This window comes from Eurytemora carolleeae, unplaced genomic scaffold, assembly GCF_000591075.1.
Source record: "Eurytemora carolleeae unplaced genomic scaffold, Eaff_2.0 scaffold154, whole genome shotgun sequence".
NCBI lineage: Eukaryota > Metazoa > Arthropoda > Copepoda > Calanoida > Temoridae > Eurytemora > Eurytemora carolleeae.
This window is the reverse complement of record NW_019396344.1, coordinates 242,398-262,467: the sequence shown is the minus strand read 5'-3', so window position 1 is coordinate 262,467 and position 20,070 is coordinate 242,398. Positions and strand designations below refer to the sequence as shown.

At 31.7% G+C, this 20,070-nt stretch overlaps 2 protein-coding genes across 4 annotated transcripts in view; both read right to left on the bottom strand.

Annotated features, from left to right (window-relative positions):
* Positions 1-1,705: 1,705 nt before the first annotated feature.
* Positions 1,706-6,820, bottom strand: LOC111701396 (uncharacterized). Its single transcript, XM_023472672.1, has 4 exons — positions 6,619-6,820; positions 5,419-5,511; positions 2,659-2,755; positions 1,706-1,999 (listed from the first exon to the last, which is right to left on the bottom strand). The coding sequence occupies exons 1-4, from the start codon at positions 6,665-6,667 to the stop codon at positions 1,900-1,902; spliced, it is 339 nt and encodes a 112-aa protein (XP_023328440.1). The 5' UTR covers positions 6,668-6,820; the 3' UTR covers positions 1,706-1,899.
* A 4,260-nt stretch (positions 6,821-11,080) lies between these two features.
* The window catches only part of LOC111701354 (uncharacterized), a 12,387-nt gene continuing 3,397 nt past the window's right edge, over positions 11,081-20,070 (bottom strand). The window contains exons 3-15 of one of the 3 annotated variants that reach the window (XM_023472603.1): positions 19,535-19,782; positions 19,260-19,324; positions 18,769-18,908; positions 18,236-18,311; positions 17,687-17,783; positions 16,322-16,636; positions 15,763-16,050; positions 15,580-15,627; positions 14,850-14,967; positions 13,632-13,720; positions 12,615-12,675; positions 11,485-11,560; positions 11,081-11,322 (exon numbers count right to left, since the gene is read on the bottom strand). In XM_023472603.1, the coding sequence (XP_023328371.1) occupies positions 11,262-11,322; positions 11,485-11,560; positions 12,615-12,675; positions 13,632-13,720; positions 14,850-14,967; positions 15,580-15,627; positions 15,763-16,050; positions 16,322-16,636; positions 17,687-17,783; positions 18,236-18,311; positions 18,769-18,908; positions 19,260-19,324; positions 19,535-19,782 (1,682 nt within the window). In that variant the 3' untranslated portion in view covers positions 11,081-11,261. The remainder of the gene's footprint in view (positions 11,323-11,484; positions 11,561-12,614; positions 12,676-13,631; positions 13,721-14,849; positions 14,968-15,579; positions 15,628-15,762; positions 16,051-16,321; positions 16,637-17,686; positions 17,784-18,235; positions 18,312-18,768; positions 18,909-19,259; positions 19,325-19,534; positions 19,783-20,070) is intronic. The other 2 variants (XM_023472604.1, XM_023472605.1) reach the window with 2 other exon arrangements.

The window sequence follows — 20,070 nt, the reverse complement described above, 5'->3', positions numbered from 1 at the left end:
CCAATTGGTGCTGGCCAGTGCGCACTGAATCCGTTTTAGAAAAAAGTTTTGCAGTCAATTGAATTAAATTCAATTTAATGCGTGTTTACTAATCTTAAAGATTATTTTTTTTTATCAAAAGGTTAGGGGCCTTTGTCCTTACTGTTTTTTAAATAATATTTTTATTCGATTTTATTCGTTTTTTAATGACTTTAAACAAGCTTTTAAAAAGATTGTTTCTTTAAAATAAGTTTTTAGATTTAAATGACAAAATTATGAATCTAATTGTTTTACAAAATTCTCATCTAAAGAATTGAGTTTTTGCCACAAACTCAAATTTTCTAATTCTTTACAACCTGATGGTGTAAACCATGGATTAGATTTTTTTCTAACAGAATTAAATTTTGGAATGGTACACGACATCAGATTGCAAAGAAAAGGGATTAGAAAAATCAGAGTTTGGAGCGAAAACTCAAGAACTTTGATTGATATTTGAAAAAAAAAATTTTAGAACACGTTTTAATATAAAACACCTGGTTTCTTATAAATCTTAAAATTAACATTTAGATTAAACATAAAGAGTAATAAAACAAGATACAAGAGTTAATACAGCCCATCCCATCAGCTGTCCACCAGATCCTCTAGAAATATGAAAATATTTGATGAAATATCAAGATAATATGAATAAAAATAATGAATTATGCTAGAAATATGAAATAATTATTTAATGAAATATCAAGACAATATGAATAAAAATAATAAATTGTGCTAGAAATATGTAATAATTATTTAATGAAATATCAAGACAATATGAATACAAACAATGAATTATGCTATAAATATGAAATAATAATTATTTGATGAAATATCAAGACAATATGAATAAAAATAATGAATTATGCTAGAAATATGAAATAATTATTTCATGAAATATCAAGACAATATGAATACAAACAATGAATTATACTAGAAATATGAAATAATTATATTTGATGAAATATCAAGACAATATGAATAAAAATAATGAATTGTGCTAGAAATATGAAATAATTATTTAATGAAATATCAAGACAATATGAATAAAAATAATGAATTATGCTAGAAATATGAAATAATTATGTTTGATGAAATATCAAGACAATATGAATAAAAATATTTAATTATGCTAGAAATATGAAATAATTATATTTGATAAAATATCAAGACAATATGAATACAAATAATGAATTATGCCAGAAGTATGAAATAATTATCTAATAAAATATCAAGACAATTTAAATACAAATAATGAATTATGCTAGATATTATAGGAACAGGGAACAGGGAATGCGGAATCAGGAACAAGATATTATAGGAACAGGGAACAAGGAACTTGGAACAAGATATTATAGAATATATATACCAGGGTTCCAAAGGCATTCCAATTAGTGCTGGCCAGTGCGCACTGGGCATCCGTGTTAATCCATTAAAAAAAGTTTTTTCAATCAATTAAATTACATTCAACTAAATGCATGTTTACTAATCTTAAAGATTATTTTTATTATCAAAAGGTTAGGGGCCTTTGTCCTTTTTGTTCTTTAAATAATATTTTTATTCGATTTCATCCGTTTTTTAATGACTATAAACAAGCTTTTAAAAACATTGTTTCTTTAAAATAAGTTTTCAGATTTAAATGACAAAATTATGAATTTAATTGTTTTACAAAATTTTTGCCACAAACTCAAATTTTCTAATTCTTTACAACCTGATGGTGTAAACCATTGATTAGATTATTTTATCTCAAAGAATTACATTTTAGCATGGTACACGACATCAGATTGCAAAGATAAGGGATTAGAAAAATAAGAGTTTGGGGCGAAAACTCAATAACTTTGATTGATATTTAAAAATTTCTTATAAATCTTAACATTAACATTTAGATTAAACATAAAGAGTAATAAAACAAGATACAAGAGTTAATACAGCTAGAGCTTCCAGTGATGGTGCATTATTTCCTGCTCTAGTAGCTGACTCGTTACATCTTAACAACAATAAATTATTAAAGGGATTGTTGTTAAAATTTTAAGTGACACTCCGTTTAAAATGGGGCATATCTGATTCCCAACCGTACCCTATATGCAGTAGTCATATCAAGATATTTTCGCTAACTCCCTTAGTTTCTTTACCACCTATCTGGACGCCATCTATTTAGATTGTTAACAATAAATTAAAAGCATGGATTTTTAATTAATTCTTGCTCATTAAAAGCTTTTAAGTTTACCGTGGTGAATTGAACATGCCACTGCATAAATAGGTGGGTCAGTTCGAAGTCTATATAGAACTGATATATGTTTGTCTAACAGGTAGTAGTCTGCGCTGACCGCGCTAATCAAATTAATATAACATATGATAAATAAATAACAGGTAACAAGGAATATAAGGACATTACAGTATATTTATTACACACATGGCTACAATCTCATTAGGCCCCAATAAATTTAACTCTGAAAAGTTAAAAAATCATCCAAATTAAGTTTAATGGCGAACCATAAATAAAAAATGTTAAAACAACAATCTTCCTTAGCTGTTTGATTTAAGTGCTCAAACGAAAATACGAATATTCAAATAGGCATAAATTCAAAATGGCGTGAAAATAAATTTCAAAATGGCGTGAAATTAAATTTCAAAATGGCTACTTACTCGTTGCTCTCGCAGATGCAAACTGTCCCAGTGCCATCAGCTGTGCAGCCCAGATTACTGGCTTCTCCAATACAGTATCTGCTCGTCACTCCGCCAACTAGACAAGAAGTGTTGTATATAGTTTTGGTTCATTTTTAAAAAAATTCCGTAAAAGTTTTCTCTTCTGAAACCAGTGGCGGCCATAAGGGGGGTTATTGGGGTTATTTACCCCCCTCCTAGAATCCTGGGGGTAAATCCCCCCCCTAGAAGCCTGGGGGTAAATACCCCTCCCTAGAATTCTAGGGGTAATTACCCCTGAACATATATTCAGGCCCTGAATAGCAGGGGTTACTCCATTTGCTGCCTCTACAAGTAACAGTTCCAGTTGCCTTGCCCCCTTCCCTTCAATACGATTATTTTAAACGCAATCATTTTTGCATCATTTTCTGATTATTCAGTGAACGCAGTGAATTTTAATTTAGGCAACATCATGGTATTCTATATATGATTTGATTTAACTTAAAGTTCATTTTAGTTAAAAAATAAGACAGTAATTAAGCCCAATTTAGCACAAAACTGAAAACCTATAATCGCCTGGACCATTCCATAACACATATTTTTCCTTCAGACCACCAGGTGAGAGTCTCGAGGAAGGGGGAGGGGCTATGCGGCCATGAGCTCAGCAATATCCAGTTTGAACCCAGTAGTTTGCCGTTTTCTCTCTCACCCTGTAGCTCTGAATACTTTTTAATACCTAGTCGCTGTTTCTCTGAAAGCTGAATGTACACTTAAAAATCTTTTATCTTTTATAATAATGTATTTTCAAACTTAATATTTATCATTCATTCTAACTATACACCATTCATACAAAAATGTGCAGAAAGTATATTATGAATTGTAAAGGAATTATAAATATTATGATTATATACCATCTACACATTTTTAAATGAATTGTGTATAGTTCAAATAAGAAATAATGAGTTGCAAAATACATTTATATGCAAGATTTTACATATCAACTATTCATCACTGTGATCATTCTATCTGAAGCATTTCTTAAATATAAGAAGACACAATTTTACAATTTACAGTTTTAAAGCATCGTTTTATTTTTTGAGAAATTTTTTCTTTTTAAAATCAAGAAAAGGTTGTTTTCTTGAGCAGTCTTTTGCTGGGATTTTGTGGGGTTCGGGCAGGGTTCTGCTAACTACCTATGTTCTAACAGGATATTGCTGGGCTCATGGCTGCATGGCCCCCACTCCCTATAATCCCTATAATAATGGCTGCATGGCCCCCACTCCCTATAATCGCTATGATTTTTAGAATCTACAACTAAAAATGAACATTTTTGAGTATAAATTTCTGTGATTGTATAATGCTAATTGAACCTTTATAAGATGGTTTTCTTTAAAGAAAAATAATAAATTATATTATTAAGCATTTTAAACAACATGACAAAGCTCAAAATTTGAATAAAATTATTTAAGTACTATAAAAAGAATGAAAACAAAAAAAAGGTGTGGTCGGACAAAATTATGGTGAATTGTGACGTCATTTGTGTTCGGACGAACAAAATAGGTGGTGTGCCTTCCCTCCCTCGCGTAAAATTAAAACTAGAGAACTCAGGAGCTATTAGGGCACAAAGTAATATGCATAATTTTTCTTCTTCTGTCTAGTGGCGCGTTATTCAAAAGTCAAATTGATTTAGCAAAATTTTCGTCAAAAGATATTTTTCTTTTCGAGAATTAATCCATTTTCATATTTTTTAACTTAATCTGTTTGTAACTTCTTTTTATAATATTTCTTCTGTAAACTGCACACTAAAATTAAAGATTTAAAGAAAAATGAATTTAGAAGGCGAGGTCTTTTTGTAAGGCCAAAGTAAGCATGCAATCCCAAACTTGCATTGTAATTGTCAAAATTCAGGTCAATATTAAAGAAACTGTAAGCATAATTCAGGTCAATATTAAAGGGACTGTAAGCATAATTCAGGTCAACATTAAAGGACTGTAAGCAAAATTCAGGTCAATATTAAAGGGACTGTAAGCGTAATTTTCAGTGAATCTCTATGCAAAGTTGACAATACCTAATTCACAACTGTGCCCTTGACATCGTTATCTGATCAATAATGTGGAAGATATTGTCGTTTTCCTCTGGAACTGTTTAATTTCTGCATCAGTAGAAACCACAATTGAATATTATCAGCTTCAAAATTGTAAACATTAACAGACAGTGCTTTTAAGGGTTCCGTTATTAATCGGGCAATTGCAATCTTTGCATGGAGATTAACTTGAAATTACACGTACAGTCCCTTTAAAACAAGATTTATACGGCTGCAATGTTATTAAAAGGAATCTACAAATTTGTGGTTTTTAAATTTTACAAAATAACTTAAAATCCTTAAAAAAAGTTTTTGAGCGTCCAAAAAGTATTTAAACTTTGAATATACATTTAAAGTTTATAAAGATGAGAAACCCTGAACCGAACTATAAAGGATTAATGCTTCTAAAAGCAAAAATTAAGGATTTTAACTTTGATATTACAGTGATAACCAGAAAACTGTGGAATAGTAAGACGACATTAAAGAAAAGGAAAGAGTTTTACTGGCATGACTCATTAAATCCCTCAGTTGAGTAAATGGGTCTGTTTCCACTGCACAATTGATGTGTCTCAATCTCTGTAGACTATTTAAAGTCATAACTTGAGGCTAAAAGTCGCGTCTTCTCTTCTCACTGTCCAAAATTTACCGATCTTTTCTCGATTAATGAAAAAATATTTTACCTTCGGTCCTAATTGCGCATCTGGCAATTCCATTTCCGGTAGCGCAAATCTGCGAGCCTACTTTATTGTCAATAAAACAACGAATTCCGCAGCCTAAAACATATCATAAAATATATTATACTACTGTGAAACCCTTTATAATAACGAATACATCGAAAGAATTTATCAAATGTCGTCTTGACAATTTTTCAATGAGTTTTATACTATATTACGTAAATTTTAGTATTTGCGAAAATAGATAAATAGCCATGAATATGCGGGAACAGTTTTAAAGAGTTCTATATATAATCATTTAATTAAAAAACTAAATATAAGTTTTTTATTGTTTAAGTATAACACACATTTTTCTTGCCCCCCCCTAAAAATGTTTAGGGGGGGGCCAAAAAATTTTTCGCGCTTCGCGCAAAATAATTCCTCCTAGCCCCCCTCTAACCAAATGTCTAGTTGCGCGCCTGGTTTCAACAAGTTTTCAGCGGGTTTTCAACGGGCTTTTAACCAGTTTTCAACGGGTTTTCAACGGGGTTTTAACATGCTTTCAATGGGGTTTCTACGGGGTTTCAATGGGTTTTCAAAGGATTTTAACGGTTTTTCGACAGGTTTTCAATGGGGTTTAAACAGGATTTCAACGGGGTTCAACTCGCTTTCATTGGTTTTCTAATGGGGTTTTCAACGGGTTTTCAACGGGTTTTCAACGGGTTTTCAACGGGTTTTCAACGGGTTTTCAATGGTTTTCCAATGGGTTTCCAAAAGGTTTCCAACAATTTTCAATGGTTTCCAATGGGGGTTCAACAAGCTTCCAACAAGATTCCAACGAGTTTCCAATGGGTTTTCAATGGGTTTCCAACGGTTTTCCAATGGGTTTCAAAGTGGATTTAACTTGCCCTGAGCCTTGTAGTTTCGCGCAATTTCGGGCAATTTTGCCCATTTCCGGGCAACGGAATTCTGATTAAAAACCCTAAATAAGATTGAACACAGACACCACATGGTTATTTGCCTCAAAATCTAATTTTTTAATCCTATTAATTTTAACCTAAAGATCTGCCAAATCAAAAGTCTTCAGTTTGAAATGTCAAAAATGCAAAGATATACAATGAGAACCAAAAAAGCAATGGCATACTAGTCATCTTTTGAATTTAAACTATTTCTAAAAAGTTTTTAGAGATGTATTAGTTGCAACAATTGCAAATTGCTGGTTCTTACCGGAATGAATGAAAGCTAGGAAAACAAGGATCCAAGCTGTTAGCTGCATTCTTAATCTTTTTTTATAATTCTTTGTTTGCTTCTTTACTTGTTCCTCAAAAGGTCGTTATATACTTGAAAATAGTTGTGTTCAGTTAAACACGTTTACTCGCACTAAACAATAAACATAGTTGTTAAACCATGGCACACATTTGGGCTTTCCAATTTAGTTTATTCTGGACGCTCCATTGTACTAAAATCCCCCCCCTCCCTTTCCCTTGTCCTCCTGTCACCCCCCTCCCTTCCCCCTCTCCCGCATTCCCCCAATGTTGGTAGAAATAAGGTCATAAACTTTGGAAATGAAAAAGCATTTTGCAAACTTCGCGGTTTAAATATAACTAAAACTGACCAGACTCCTTTGTGGGTCAGAATTAGACTCCTTTGTGGGTCAGAATTAGACTCCTTGGTTCCAAGTTAGAATCAGAACCTTTGGTCCCCAGGTCAGCATTGGTAAAATAAAGTGAATAAAGATTGAAAAATTATTTTTGTGAAACTTTTGTGTACTTTATCACATATGGTCACTTTATATGGTAAATTTTATTTTAGATGTGCTATAAAGTAATTATCATGCTATAAGCCAATAGCTGTATATTATAGCACAGTGCTAAACAGCTTAATTGGTTCTCTCTTTTCGTATCTAAAATAAAATTTCAAGATATTTCTAGAAAAAATGAAAGTTTATAACTTGAAATAATCGTTGCATCAAGACACAAGCATTTCATAAAGTTACAACAATTATCAACAATTATTTTGGTTCGACGTAATATACAGTTTCTAAGATTGACCTTTCTTTGTATCTCAAAGCTTCTAGCCTTTTTTAGCGCGCAATTGTATTGTCTCGATGAAGAGAACATTTTCGTCCAACAACATTTTAGCACTGCGAACCAAAATAATAGCTTGCAGCTATAAATAGAGATTGGCGCGATTGGCTTTTTTCATTTCGTTCATTCATCGTTTGTGAACGACCCATTACATTTTTTTCTATCATTAAAAAAGAATTGAACTTGTTTGTTCTTTAAAATATCGTGAATTTTTCATCTATTCTGTTTGTTTTATTAGTGAACAATCGTTCAGTAAGATCATTTGTTCAGGAAAATTGTTCGTTCAGTAAAATTGTTCGTTCAATAATTGTTTCATGTAAAAAATCGTTTGTTTAGTAATTAAAAACAACGTTTTATATCATACTATTTTGTACAATTTATTTGTTCAGTATAGAAACGGTAGTTTTTTAAAGTTAATTTGAATGGTTTAAAATCGTTTACAAAAGCGAAGTCCATCTCTAGCTTTAAAGAGTTATTATGGATTGTATATAATACTAGGGCAACTCTAATTTTTCCCTCCAAAGAATCAGATTACGCCAGCTGTGTGCCGTTATCAAATTTCTGGGATTTCCAAGCACCATGCCATATGTCTATCTGATATGTAACGTAACGTGATGTTAATTTTTTATTTTTATAGCACATTTTTGTTTAATCTAAATGTCAGTAGTTCAAATGAACAATAGTTCAAACGAGCAATAGTTCAAACGTACCATAGTTCAAACGGCAGTAGTTCAAATGCGGATCCACCCTTTGGAAATGAAAAAGTATTGTGCAAACTTCGCAGTTTAAAAATAACTAAAACTGACCAGACTCCTTTGTGGGTCAGAATTAGACATAAAGAGAATAAAGATTGAAAAATTATTTTTGTGAAACTTTTGTGTACTTTATCACATATTGTCACTTTATATGGTAAATTTAATTTTAGATGTGCTATAAAGTAATTATCGTGCTATATGTCAATAGCTGTATATTATAGCACAACACTAAACAGTTTAACTGGTTCTCACTTCTCGTATTTTTCAAAAAATTGGTAAATTTAATTTTAGATGTGCTATAAGCCAATATAGCTGTATAAAAGTAATTATCGTGCTATAAGCCAATATAGCTGTATATTATAGTACAGTGCTAAATAGTTTAACTGGTTCTCACTTCTCGTATTTTTCAAAAAAAAACTGGTAAATTTGATTTTAGATGTGCTATAAAGTAATTATCGTGCTATAAGCCAATATAGCTGTATATTATAGTATTGTGCTAAACAGTTTAACTGATTCTCACTACTCGTATTTTTCCAAAAAATGGTAAATTTGATTTTAGATGTGCTATAAAGTAATCATCGTGCTATAAGCCAATATAGCTGTATATTATAGCACAGTGCTAAACAGTTTAACTGGTTCTCACTACTCGTATTTTTCAAAAAAAAATGGTAAATTTGATTTTAGATGTGCTATAAAGTTATTATCGTGCTATAAGCCAATATAGTTGTATATTATAGTACAGTGCTAACTAGTTTAACTGGTTCTCACTTCTCGTATTTTAAAAAAAATGGTAAATTTGATTTTAGATGTGCTATAAAGTAATTATCGTGCTATATACTAATAGCTGTATATTATAGTACAGTGCTAAACAGTTTAACTGGTTCTCACTTCTCGTATTTTTCAAAAAAATTGGTTTTGATTTTAGATGTGCTATAAAGTAATTATCGTGCTAAATACTAATAGCTGTATATTATAGTACAGTGCTAAACGGTTTAACTGGTTCTCACTTTTACTATTTAAAAAAATTAAAGATATTTCTAGAAAAAAAATGAAAAAACTAGAAATAACCGTTGCATCAAGACACGCACACAAGCATTTCATAAAGTTACAATTATTTTGATTCGACGTATTATACAGTTTCTAGACTTGACCTTCAATTGTATCTCAAAGCTTCTCGCGTGGGGAGCAATTGTACTGTCTCGACGAAGAGAACATTTTGGTCCAAAAATATTTTTGGTTTCAGAAAGTTCCAATATTCGACTCTAATCGACAAAAAAATAATTTAATTACAAACAAATTATTCAGATATTATAACCAGTAATCATCGATCATTTTTCGACGCATTCGTACATAGTTGATATTTCATGATATTTTTTATTTTTTGTTATAAAATAAAAAGAGTTTATTATGATAAAAATCCGAGGATTAACATTCATATACAATAAGATAATACATTTGAAATTTGTCATAGTGGTAAAAGCATATATATGTTTATCTATTACTATTCAGTAATCTCTTGATATAAGGTATAGATGATCTCCTTAGCCTCTACGTCCTGGCTTTTTTGTTATAATGTGAGAGTTACTTTTAAAAAAATTTATTCCTGTTTCCAGAATTTTTGATAATGAAGACGACATTTTCATATTACAACCTATAATCATAGTTGCTTTTGTTTAAAATACAATGCATGTACTGTAGAACAACGATTTTTTGTCCGCTTAAGGTCTCTCCCATTTTCGTTCACATCGTTTTCGCATCTTTTCGCTTTTTTCATTTTCGCGAAAAATGTGAAATTTCGCGAACAAGTTTGCGAATAAAGAACAAAATTTTCGAATATGTTTTGCATTTTTTCACAAAAGTTTTCGTTCGCTGAAACCCTTCCCTAGGTTAATTTGAATTTTATTGGATACAAAGAAACAAACCAATGTAACTAACTAGATAACCAGCAAAGTATATTTACAATGTAAACAGACTGGAGGCTGTTTCATTTTTCTAAAAACATTTTTAGAAATCTTTTCATTTTAAAATTTAATTTAAGATTTATACTTTAGGAACAAGGAAAATGATGTTATTTTTCTTTATTACCTTGCCAGAAAAAAAGCTATATTTTTTTCAAAATTCACAATTTTTATTTCAAAGAATTTCTAAAATTCTATGACCAATGCCGGACATTTGATCCAGTATATGAAGGTGAAAATACCAATTCTCTAAACAGAACTCTGAACAGGAAGAGAACCAACACAAAGAATATGAGGTAAATTTGATTTTGGGAACATTTTTTCAGGTCAAAACTTTCTTAAAGGGAGTGACCGGCTAGACATGGTAGTTTAGCTGAAAATGCGGTATTGTGGAGAAATCTTTTAGGAGTCATTTGAGACCAATCAGTGTATAATTGTCTAGCAAGAGCGCAAATTCAATCTTTTTAATTGACATGGATCGTCCTAGAAGGATGATTTTGATAATCGGTTAAAAAAATAATGTAATGTTCATAAACATTTTTCCAAGATTTCCTGGAATTTTTAATGAAAAGACGACAATTTAAGAATTTTAAAAAATCTACAAACGAATTCATAAAGAATGAGAAATTTAATATAATGAGGATAAAGAAATAATTGATTTTAATAAAAATAGAAAATATATGAAAGCTAGAATATGGGCGTATTCATCTTTTTTATTACGTTCACAAAAACGATGCTAGTTTCAATTCAAAAATGTGTTCAAAACGTTTGTTTTTCGTCATAGTGCAAAATCAAATCANTTTTTGCCAACTTAAAAATAAATGTTGATGATACTTAGAGACTAATGCATTTACAATTACGTGTTAACAATTTACAAAATAAACTTATACATGTTTATTTTTAATCTATTTACCTATGAAATATCAATTTACAAAATGGTTGTAAATTTACAAATGACAAAGGAACATTTAACACATAAACACTGGTCTCATATCGTGCCTGGTATCCTGTATGGCACTGATAACTATTATCCTTATGCTGTGAGACAAAATATATTGGTTTTACAAATCTTACATCAAACTGTTGATCATTCTTGCTGCCTTGTCAGACGGATCTGATGTGTCCAAACTCCTTAAAAAAATAAATGCAAGAATAAATTTTTAAAAAATCTATTTAAATAATTTAAATAAAAAAACAAATAAAAAAGTTAAAATAACAAAAAAAGTTATTTTTCGGTGGAATGGGTGCTGGGGGAATTTCATTATTTTATGTATTTTATCATGCTGTAGAGACCTGTTATTGATGGCCCACTTTACAAGATGGGACTCAGCATCGGAGCGGTTTAATGTCGTCTTCCTGAGACCAGTCTCTGATTTGGAAAAAGTAATGTCTTAATGGTATAGGACGGAAATATTTAAAAAATAATTAATAAGAATTAATCAATATTGTACTTTTTGAGTTTGAATATTGAATATTGTGAAGGAGAAATTGCAAACTAAAGGTTAAAAGAGAACAAAGTTGGTAGGTTTCTATAACAAAGTTGGTAGGTTTTTATAACAAAATTGGTAGGTTTATATATAACAAAGTTGGTAGGTTTTTATAACAAAATTGGTAGGTTTATATAACAAAGTTGGTAGGTTTTTATAACAAAGTTGGTAGGGTTATATAACAAAGTTGGTAGGTTTTTATAACAAAGTTGGTAGGTATTTAAAACAAAGTTGGTAGGTTTTTATAACAAAGTTGGTAGGTATTTAAAACAAAGTTGGTAGGTTTTTATAACAAAGTCGGTAGGTATTTAAAACAAAGTTGGTAGGTTTTTATAACGTCAACCTCATTCCTTTCGTCTACTGATGTCGATTCTATCAAATAAGCAATGAGAACGATTAAATGAAAAATACGATGTCTTATCAGGGGTCAGAAAAAAAACTCAACATGGGCCAATTCACAAACGTTTGACCAGTGCTCAGGATCCGGATCCGGATCCATTGGATCTGCAACATTTCGGGTTCCTGGATCAGGATTCGAATTCGCAAAAATATGCGGATCCACGGATCCAGATCCAAGGATCAAAATATCAACAAAAAACTGCAATAAAAAATATTTTTCTTTCAAACCCAAATCTAAAATGTTGAAAATAGAGAGTTTATTAAATGTGTTCTTTATTCAAGCATAAAAATAAAAAAGAAAGGAAAAAAATAGCTTTTATAACATTCTTTTTTAGTCATGAGATCATTAAATCATGAGATGTTCATGACCTGGATCCATTTTTTCCCAATGAAGATCCTGGATCCGGAAGCGTATCAAAATTAAAATGATTCATAGCACTGCGTTTAACAATAAAAAAAATGGCAGACATGAATGTACTAGAATAATGATTTTGAAGGGTACGAAAATATAAATTTTAATACTGAAGATCATTTTTCCTAATATGTTGACCAAAGGAAGTTTAGCCTCTACTCTCATCTCAGGGAAGCAGGACAGATCCTAGGCCAACAGAGCAAGTTAGTTTTAAGTTTTGAAGTAAGTGTTCGAGTGTTCCAAAAATTAATTTGTTAAATTAGAAATTAATTTTTGTTCTTTCCCTCTATAGTGTTATTAATACTACATTGCAAGTTCATTTTTCCCAATTCCGTCAATCGTTATTCGCGAAATTTTACATATATTCTTCTTTATATGAGCAAGTTAAGACGAATTGTGTAATTTTCTGTAGCTTTCACATTTAAGGAAAGCCGTGTCTGATTCATAACGGTACCCCTTTGAACCTTATTGTGGTCAATAATGTTTAAGATGTCGTCCTTTATTCCAGCTTGAAAAGTATTAAATTCTCACATGTTTCTGTAGCAAGATCAACTCACCTTTGTAAATAACCAACTTTTTTATGAGGAGCATGGATATCACATTAGTACTTGAAGAGACAAACCTTTTAGCGGTACCGTTATGCTACAAACGTCGGGTCATTTGAAATTACATTATCAGTTCCATTTCAGAGACTTAATATCAGTTTCAATTGACCTCACAGTGCGCCCGAACAAAATCAAGACTTTTGAAATGCCTCAGATATAAGGTTAGTGTGATTTGAAAATAAAAATAATTGAGAAAAATGATAATGAAACTTTTTCACAAAGATCTTTTTGAGAGAACTCGTGTTTTATTGATCTACTTGCATAAATTCCAAATCTTGATTTTATTCAGGCGCACCGTGATCTCCATCAAAAAAGGGGCAAATGTCCGATTTACAACGGTACTTTTTAAAGACATCGTCGTTTTTCTGAATTGAAAAGTTAGTTCTGAGAATTAATCCTCCATTGTTTAGAAGCAAAAATCTGTAAGTCACTTATATTGAGACGTTACAATCTTGAGAACACAACGCATTTGATGGTACCTTTGTGAATCATAAATGCACATCTATAAATAGAAGTTTAAAGAAATACTCTTCCTGCCTTGATCGTGTTTAATTCCCTGTTTCCTCCCCACTTTAAGTTTACAATCTTCGGCATCTTCAACTGGGGCAATTCTTCACGTAGGATTCCTGGAAATCAAACATTTTAGATAAGTCGAGGAGGGAAATGCAATATTTATTGATTTAACGACTTCAGCAGGGGAGTATTCAAAATTTTTTCCAGGGGGGGGGCGAGAAGCTCCTTACTCAATTTAAAAGTTGTTCATTTGGCGCCATACAAACTCCTGAAAGACCAACAGAGCAAATACAAACTCCGGAAATACAATCTCAGTAAATACAATCTCTGTAAGTACATATAAATACAATCTCAGTAAATACAATCTCAGTAAATACAATCTCAGTAAATACAATCTCAGTAAATACAATCTCAGTGAATACAATCTCAGTAAATAAAAACTCTGTTAATACAAACTCCAGAAATACTATCTCAGTAAATGTAATCTAAGTAAATACAATCTTAGTAAATAAAACCTCTGTGAATACAATCTAAGTAAATACAATCTCATTAAATACAATCTCAGTAAATAAAATCTCTTAAACACAATCTCAGTAAATACAAACTATTGAAAGAAACAAACTTATAGAATAATGAAGCGTCATGGATTTGTCTTACCGGAGATCGTCTTCAGGAGTTAATCATGACACTAAACCAAAAAAGCGTGAAGATACAGAGAGAACCGTAACACTGGGATATAGGAAGGTGATATTAAAGTAAAACTCAATAAGTATTTGACTTTGTTACAGAGCAAATAGTCTTGTGGATAGTGACTTATTAAAACACTTATGCATTGAAATGAAATTTTTTTTACACAGCACGCACACTCTGGGCCGTAGTAAATTTGAATTTGAACAGGACCTGCCCTGGTGTACCGGCCTGCCAGATAACAGCGTATACTGACCCGATCCTATGGTAGCCCGGTTCCATATTCTGTACAGTATGTCGCCCTACCCAGATAAACATACGACAGGGTTCACTTTTCTTGGTATAGTCCTGTCGGAGGGCTAACTATGACAGACTTTTTACAGTACCCGGCCTAATCCTAGGCCTGATTGACCGACCCCACTGGCTTAGTCCACCGATTGCTTTTTCTAATTGTTATCGGTAAATTTAGCTTTGTCTAATTGTTATAGGTAAAGTCATAAATTGAGTTCAAAGTCGTCTTCGTGTATCCGGAGTTTACTGGTTCTCACTGCTTACCCTCAAATATGGTTCGCTCAGGTTGCCAACTAGGATGGTTATTGTCTGCCCACTCTTCCGCTGTAATCTTTCCGACCATTCCTCCGTACAAGCCAGACACAGCCGCTAAATGTTTCCGCTGAATCAAAAATACAGTTAGACCATAAAACAGTGGAATGATTATCGTCTTATTCTTAAATTTGAAATTTTGATTAGAATTTTGTTGCTCATAATTGGTGTAACTGATATATTTCGAACAGGACAGTTTTAGAAAAGAAACGTTAAAAATTACTCTCTTAAAATACTAAGCTTTCATGGGGGTTCACCTCGCTCTCCTAGGAACAATTTTTTAAATGTTGTTTATAATTCGCCATTAATCTTTATAATTGTAGAATTCAAAATTTTGCATATTTATCATATTAACATTGATGACTAGACAAACTAAAAAATATATATAAAAAAGGATTGACGACAATTATTCCTGAGTTTTCTAGATCTTTAAATAAAAGGTTATTACTACATTCCTGGGTAAAGTTGTGATTTTATGGAGAAATACTTCAATGATTTTATGGAGAAATACTTTAATGTAACAGCTAAAAATATACTAAGAAGTCCCATTTTGAATTTGTTATACACGATTTGATAATTATGGGGGGGGGGGGGAATTGAACCTTTTACAAATTTGTTCTTGAGATAGTGTTAAAATAAAGTCAGATGATGTTGAGTTAGTTTCAGGAAAACTATGATTTACCTTAGGTATTTTTATTCCTGGTACAGTTGACCAGCGTTGTACTGCGACCTTGGACCAGATTTTATGAACAACGAGAAGTAGCTGAACCGCATAATCGTAGTTGAGCCACTTCTCCTTGTTAAAGAGAAGTAGTTCAACTATGTATTCGGTTCAACCACTTTTTGCAATCATCAAATCTAGTCCCTGATAATATTTTTCCCATTCTTCATCAAATTCATCATTTTCCTCCTCCTCCTCCTCTTCATTTTCTTTAGAGATTGTGGAACTGAATCCTAACCTGGATTTGATCCCCGGTTTCGTAGGATTTAAAGGATTAAACTCCTGCAGATCTGAACCTTGAAGTTCCAAGCTAATGGAACCATATCCTTGTATGGATTCAACCCTCTGGGTAAAAAAGTTGAAGGATCTAATTTCTTGAAACTGAGTTCCAAAACCAGACAAATCCGGTCCGAATACACCTAACCCCGAACCCTAAATATATGCATTATGCATAAAAGAGCAAATTTGAGATCCGTTAAATGTTTGTTAGAAGGTGCATTATAATGGTTGCTGTTACTAGGTACCCCTCAAAAATATATTTGATACAACATTCATCAAATGATTTTTTATTGGGAATATTTTGTTTATACTTGATATCTATGAATAAAGTAGCTTAATCCCAAAAAATTGTAAATTTATCATATATAGAACTCTAGACCTAGAAGAAAAAGTTATATGTAGATATTTTTATATAATTATCTACCCTGTCATTTCTTTCAACAAAACTTTCATCAAAACAAAAACATTTTTTAAATGTTACCAAAGAAGATATTGGTTGGTTGATTAAAGCTCGACTTGATGCAATCAATTCTGAGCTGGGTAGACTAGGAGTCGAGCTGGGTAGACTAAACTCAACATTAGGGAGGATAAACTTGTTCAAATCAACTCCAGAGGCAATCTTATCTTCTTTAGTCTCGTCTGTAACATCAACATCGTCTTTGTATGGTAAAGCATTGAATTCTATTGGTTTGAATTTCTTCTTGCTAAGATCGGCTTCCTCACAATCAGAGTTATTATTCTAAAAATATACTTTTTTTTTATTTAAAATCTCATCTTATTTGTACCTACAATACAATTCTAATGGTTAGATAAATATTTATTATATTCTAAGATTGGGGAAATTGTGAGTGGTACGGTCCTTTAGGCGTCGGTATTGCGGCAAAACAAACTTTACTTTTTGATTTGCATTATTCCCTGTAAAAACAAGCCAAGGAACCATTGTTCAAATTTGAGTTATGAATTAGGAACCTCTTTCAGGAATATTTTCAATTGAACTCCGTATGATGTACAGTGTACACTGTACATTGTACGTACAATGTAAATTTTACACTATAATAAACAAAAAAGATTAAAATTCTATAACTTGAAATTATTTGCGGCATTCTAAACCAGGAATATAAAAAGGTGAACATTTTTCAGGACATTGAACTCGAAAACTTTGATTCAAATAAAACTATTTTTTTCGATTTACAAAAAATTCAAAATTATGCCCTAACGTGGGCCGATTCCTAAAAAAAGTTTAATATTGGAGGATTAAACACTTTAAAAAAATAATATTGGAAGGACGAGGATTTCAAGGTGGCTCGAACGAAAAAATGAGGAGAATGTGGCTCGGACTAAAAATTGTTGTTGCTGGCCTTTTTCCCCTCGCTGAGATATGGTTTTAAATGTTTTCAGTGAATTTACGCTTGTTAAAAATACATTGAGGAAAGTTGAATAGTTTATGAGTATTGGATACTATATGCAATATGCATAATCCCGATCGCTTCATATCCACTGTGAGCACTTTTAATTTGAGAATCAATGCTTAATTTCTTCATTTCAGTTATCCCTGCAGGGTACAATTACCATACCGGATATCAAATAAAGATTAAATAATTTGATTAATCTGTAGATCAGATTAACAAATATTCTAGATTTAACATTTATCTAGATTTTGAAAGTGCCAACATTGGATATATGGATTAAGCGTTCACAATGAACAATACTTTAAACAAATGTTCCGATCACTGATCTCTCAAAACAACTTAAATTCACTCTAGGAGACTCACAGGTTCGAAATATTCACCTTAATTGTTTCCTTCGGTTGATCCTCATTGAAGTTTATCGGTGTAAACTTTCTCTTTCTAGTTTCTTCTCTAATTGACTCTGATCTTGATTTTTGACTGATGTATAGAATACATACAACAAGAACTATGTTTCTCGCCAGTTTCTGAGAATTAATTAAAAATAATGGCCAATCTCAGAAACCAGAGGCCACAGGAGTCTGAAACTTTTTTCTTTATTTGCTAGCGGTGTGAATAATTTTTTTTTTTAATCCACGACATTGATTTCCATGATTTTCAAAAACTGACCGAGTTCATAAAAAAGACCCCGGGGGCCCTGAAGCACTTTAAATGTTTTAATCTTACTCGAAGAAGCTGTAAGCCTGTAGTGCGCTTTTTATAATAAAAAGATTTTTCAATTTAATTTATTTAAAAAAAGATAGCGATTTGTTAAAATCATTTCAAAATACCAAAAAATTTATGTTTTAAAAATAAATTCAGAACTGGTCTTTGGAATAAGAAGGAATAAGAATTTAGAATTAGAGTTTGATGGGCTCCTGATGTATATATTCCTTGAAGAGATGAGTCCCGGACTAGTTATTCTTTTAAACCCAGTCAATTTGATATTCTCAGATCCTTCTTTAGATCCTAAATACAGGGGCCTAATGTTTATCTTAAATATAAATATTGTCTCAAAAATATTTCTAACTCCTTCCCCTTTTTGAAATCTGAATTGGGAAAATAGACGTTTAGGAAAAATAGACTTTTAGGGGAAAATTGAAGGTTTTTTGTGGTAAAAGTGTCAAAAGATATAGGAAAACTTGCCGGAAGTTGCCCAATTTTTCATTTCCCTCACCCCATCATCGAATGTTTTTTTTCTTCTAAATATATATTACAGGGCCCCACACCTAACCGGTGGAGGGGGTGGGGAGGTGACTGTTGTATGATTTTTTAACATTCAGACATTCTGGACCACTTAGTAAATTATTTGTTCATTCAAAGGGTATACCATAGGTTTTAGAACTATAAAAACGTAAAAAATTTGTTTACAGCTTAGAGGGGGGGGGGTAGATTCAAGAATATATCTCCTATCTACCGATCTTACCTAAACTGGAAGTGCGTACTTCTTTATCTCCAAATGTAACTGATCCAACCCTACTCTCATGGATTTCAACTTTATCTCCTATTTTCATGGCAGCCTTAGCTATCTTACGCAGCAAGCCTAGCTGAGATCTGAAGTCAACCCTAGCAAAAACAAATTATGTTTATGTTTAAAAAACAGAATTTTAATTCCAAACTAAGTTGCATCCTAAGTGAGGATGGTGGTTGAGTACTTTTTTCCCCGCTCAGGAACTGGTTGTCTGCAAATAAACAAATATCACACGGAGAAATTACGACCTTTGTCATTAAATCTTTGTTATTATTCTCATGAAACTAGTTTTTAACACTCATAATGTGTTACATAAAATGTGTGTATATATAATATCCCCTCCATCTTTAAAATACTCAAATTGGTTGCATGAATATTTTTCTGTAAATGCTTGATTGAGATTGGAATAATTAATATAGCTTCTGTATTTGTCATAAAATATATTCCTTGATTTAACGATAATCTTCTTCTCCTCCTTCTGCTTTTCATTCTCCTTGTTCACCAGGTTCTCCTTGATCCAGGGGTTTTATATTTTCGAAAAAAGTTCAAAAATATTTTTTTTTTCTGTCAAAGCATTTGTAAATAAGATTTAGTTGTATACATAGTTTTTTTAGATAGAAAGAAATATCATGATTCAGAGTGAATAAAATGTTTTAGTATGGTTTAAAATTTTTAGAATTTTAATAACTGATGAAAATTTAGAAAATTATAGTAGGCTCTCCTGGGTTTCTTTGTGCTCAAAGTCAATACATTGGTTTGGAGTCTGTTGTACTTCTATTATCCGTGGTTCCTCTTGTATCCGTGGTTCCTTTAGTATACGTGGTTTTTCTAGTATCCGTGGTTCCTCGAGCGTCCGTGGTTCCTCTAGTATCCGTGGTTCCTTCAATTGTGGTTCCTTCAGTATCCGTAGTTCCTCTAGTATCTGTGGTTCCTCATGTATTCGTGGTTCCTCTAGTATTCGGAATTTCTCTGAATAATTTCGTCAAATTAAATTCAATCTTTATCTCGAACCAAAATAAAAATCTTTAAAATAAATGAGAAGAGTTCTATAGACGTTCATGAATTTTAAAGCTTGCTGGATTATATTCGTTTTCCTTTGTTGAAAGCAAAATTGTTTTATCCAAACCAGGCTGAAGGTTTCTCTCAAGAAGTTTTTTACTGGAACAAAATTTAACAATGAAAATAAAAATTATTGTGGGCATGTTAAATGTGCATTTGCATGTCTATATACATGTTCATTGTGCATATGCATGTTCA